At 48.1% G+C, this 2,500-nt stretch overlaps 1 protein-coding gene across 3 annotated transcripts in view; it reads right to left on the bottom strand.

Moving 5' to 3' along the window:
- Positions 1-2,500, bottom strand: part of LOC140576667 (pleckstrin homology domain-containing family G member 1) — a 35,650-nt gene that overhangs the window by 13,819 nt on the left and 19,331 nt on the right. For all 3 annotated transcript variants that reach the window (XM_072696194.1, XM_072696193.1, XM_072696192.1), the window contains exons 4-5: positions 2,357-2,426; positions 441-487 (exon numbers count right to left, since the gene is read on the bottom strand). In XM_072696194.1, coding sequence (XP_072552295.1) covers positions 441-487; positions 2,357-2,426 — 117 coding nt within the window. The remainder of the gene's footprint in view (positions 1-440; positions 488-2,356; positions 2,427-2,500) is intronic.

Raw genomic sequence — 2,500 nt, forward strand, 5'->3', positions numbered from 1 at the left:
CCTGCTTCATATTTCACATCTAGAATGACACACGTGTTCATCCAACCACATTTATAGCTCAAGGTCACTCAGGGGTCAGACACTGCCTATCGAAAAACAGCACCAGTTTAAACTGGTAAAACTCAGAGTGACCGTGTGCTTCCCCACATGTGCACATACATGGCAACTGTAGCTAGAGATGATGTACTGCAACGGAATCTGCCATTGAGACCAGTAGGTTGTAAAACCAGTGACGCATCACTGGGAGAAACACAGTACATTACTCTTTTTTACCGCCAGCAGCAATTTTAGGGGTCCAAGCATTTATAGACCTGTAACCCTAGTAGATGTAGACTGACAGCACTGGGGTTAAAAATACAACATACAGCGTGTGTGTGTGTGTGTGTGTGTGTGTGTGTGTGTGTGTACGGACATGCGCACATACAGGGGTCTTGACTTACCTTGGATAATTAGTGCAGTACTGTGTATAAATGTGAAACTCCTCACTCTGAAAAACACACACACACACACACACACACACACACACACACACACAAAGAACAAAGCATTATTAATGATGAATCCACACAGGACTGAGCGCTGCGAGACAAACTGAGACTGAGGTTAAGGTGGGAAAGAGATAAACAGTGAGAACAGAAAAAATAAATGAAAGACTGTGTGAAGGATAGAAGTGTAGAGTATTATGGGCTGTGCACTGTAATGCCAGTCTGGTGACTCTCTCTCTCCTCTTTTATTTACAGCATCTTGCTCGCCCTGCCTCCACCATCCACTTCAAACACTCAGGGAAAAGTACAGGGCATGAAACTATCAAAGAAACACGCTCTTCCTGCTTTCTCTCTCTCTGTCTCTCGCCCTCTCTTTCGGCCTGGCACCAGATCTGGGGCATCTGAAAATCACTGGGGGACGTGTAGGGGAGCAGGACTGACCACATGGCGGAAAAGGAATCCAGTAATGTACTAAGGTAGATCTGGGAGAGAGTAGCTCTACATTTACAGCTAATTTCTGGGATGCGCATACAGCGCATACAGCGCATCCCGAAAACGCAGCCAGTTCAAAGCGATGCAGGCAAATCTGTATATTAATGATGCCCCTCCCCCACAGGTTGACCCCAGTCTCCTAAAGGTCAGATCAGATCGGTACTGGCTGATACTCAGCATTGTGTGCCTTAATATGCCCAGATCAGCGCAGATCCCATCCCCCGAATCGGGATATCCCTAATTAATACAGAATATAATCACGTCTGAGGGCTTAGCGCAGACGCCCGACACTAACCGAGCATTCAGGAGCATTAAGATTACAGTGTTTGTCAGTAATATGCATGTGTGTATGTGTGTGTATACGCAACAGATTGCTACTGTATGCTAAAGTAGCAGCTTGTGATTAGCCTGTGTGTGTGTGTGTGTGTGTGTGTGTGTGTGTGTGTGTCTCTGTGCTGTGGTCAGCACGGGCAGCCTCCCTAATGCTCTTCAGTAAACTCCTGACTCAGCAGAAAGCAGGAAAGCCCATCATGTCTTTTACAGACGTTCTCCAGACATCTGAAACATGCTTAGGGGCTTCAGGGCTCAAAGCAGGTGTGAAGATCCACCTGAACACATCTACAGAAGCTTGCAAACGCCTTAGGCCACCTGAGAACATCACATTTACAGGTGTTCATCAGGGCAGTTTGGGGTTATTTGCCCCACAAGCCCCTTCCACAGTCCACATCGACCGTGAGGAAGGCCAGCATAACCATTTACTGGCTGGTGCTTATTAGCAATGCAGAGTCCAAGTCCCTCCTGCTCAACTGGACCACTGTACTCCTTCCTGACGTGGTGGAGCGGGTTCTGGGCTCGGTTCAGAGAGGTAGGAGCTGACGGACGTTCCTGCTGAAGACGTCACGTCCGGTTTAACGGGACCTTTGCAGGTGTAAACAACCAAGAGCAAGTAAAGTCCAGAGCCATATGAGGCTTCTGATTTGAACTGCAGCGTTCAGCATCCACACGCCCGGCCTCCAGAACCACAGCGTAGGAACGCAAAACACACACACACCCTGGAATGCGAACTGCACCGTAACTGCCATTTACTGAAGGACTGCTGATTAGACACCTCAGTCCTCAGAGGGCATACAGCATGCCTGGGTTTCAGTCTGTTGGAGTGTGTGTGTGTGTGTGTGTGTGTGTGTGTGTTTGGGCCATTGTTTTTCACAGTCAAGCCGTCAGAATAAATGATGAGCCCAAAACCTCACCAGCTACCGCCCACCCACACCACACACTCACTGTAAACACAAACACACACCCACACATATATAAGAGAGAGAGAGAGAGAGAGAGAGAGAGAGAGAGAGAGAGTGTGTGTGTGAGTGAGAGGTTGGTTTTACCTTGGCTACGAAACACTCAGCGATGGCAACCGGGTTTGCATTACACTTCTCCAGATCATGCAGCAGATCCCTACGCGCACACACACACACACACACACACACACACACACACACACACACACACAGATTTGACTTTTCATTTAC

The sequence above is a fragment of the Salminus brasiliensis genome, chromosome 14 (assembly GCF_030463535.1).
Source record: "Salminus brasiliensis chromosome 14, fSalBra1.hap2, whole genome shotgun sequence".
In the NCBI taxonomy this organism is placed as follows: Eukaryota; Metazoa; Chordata; class Actinopteri; order Characiformes; family Bryconidae; genus Salminus; species Salminus brasiliensis.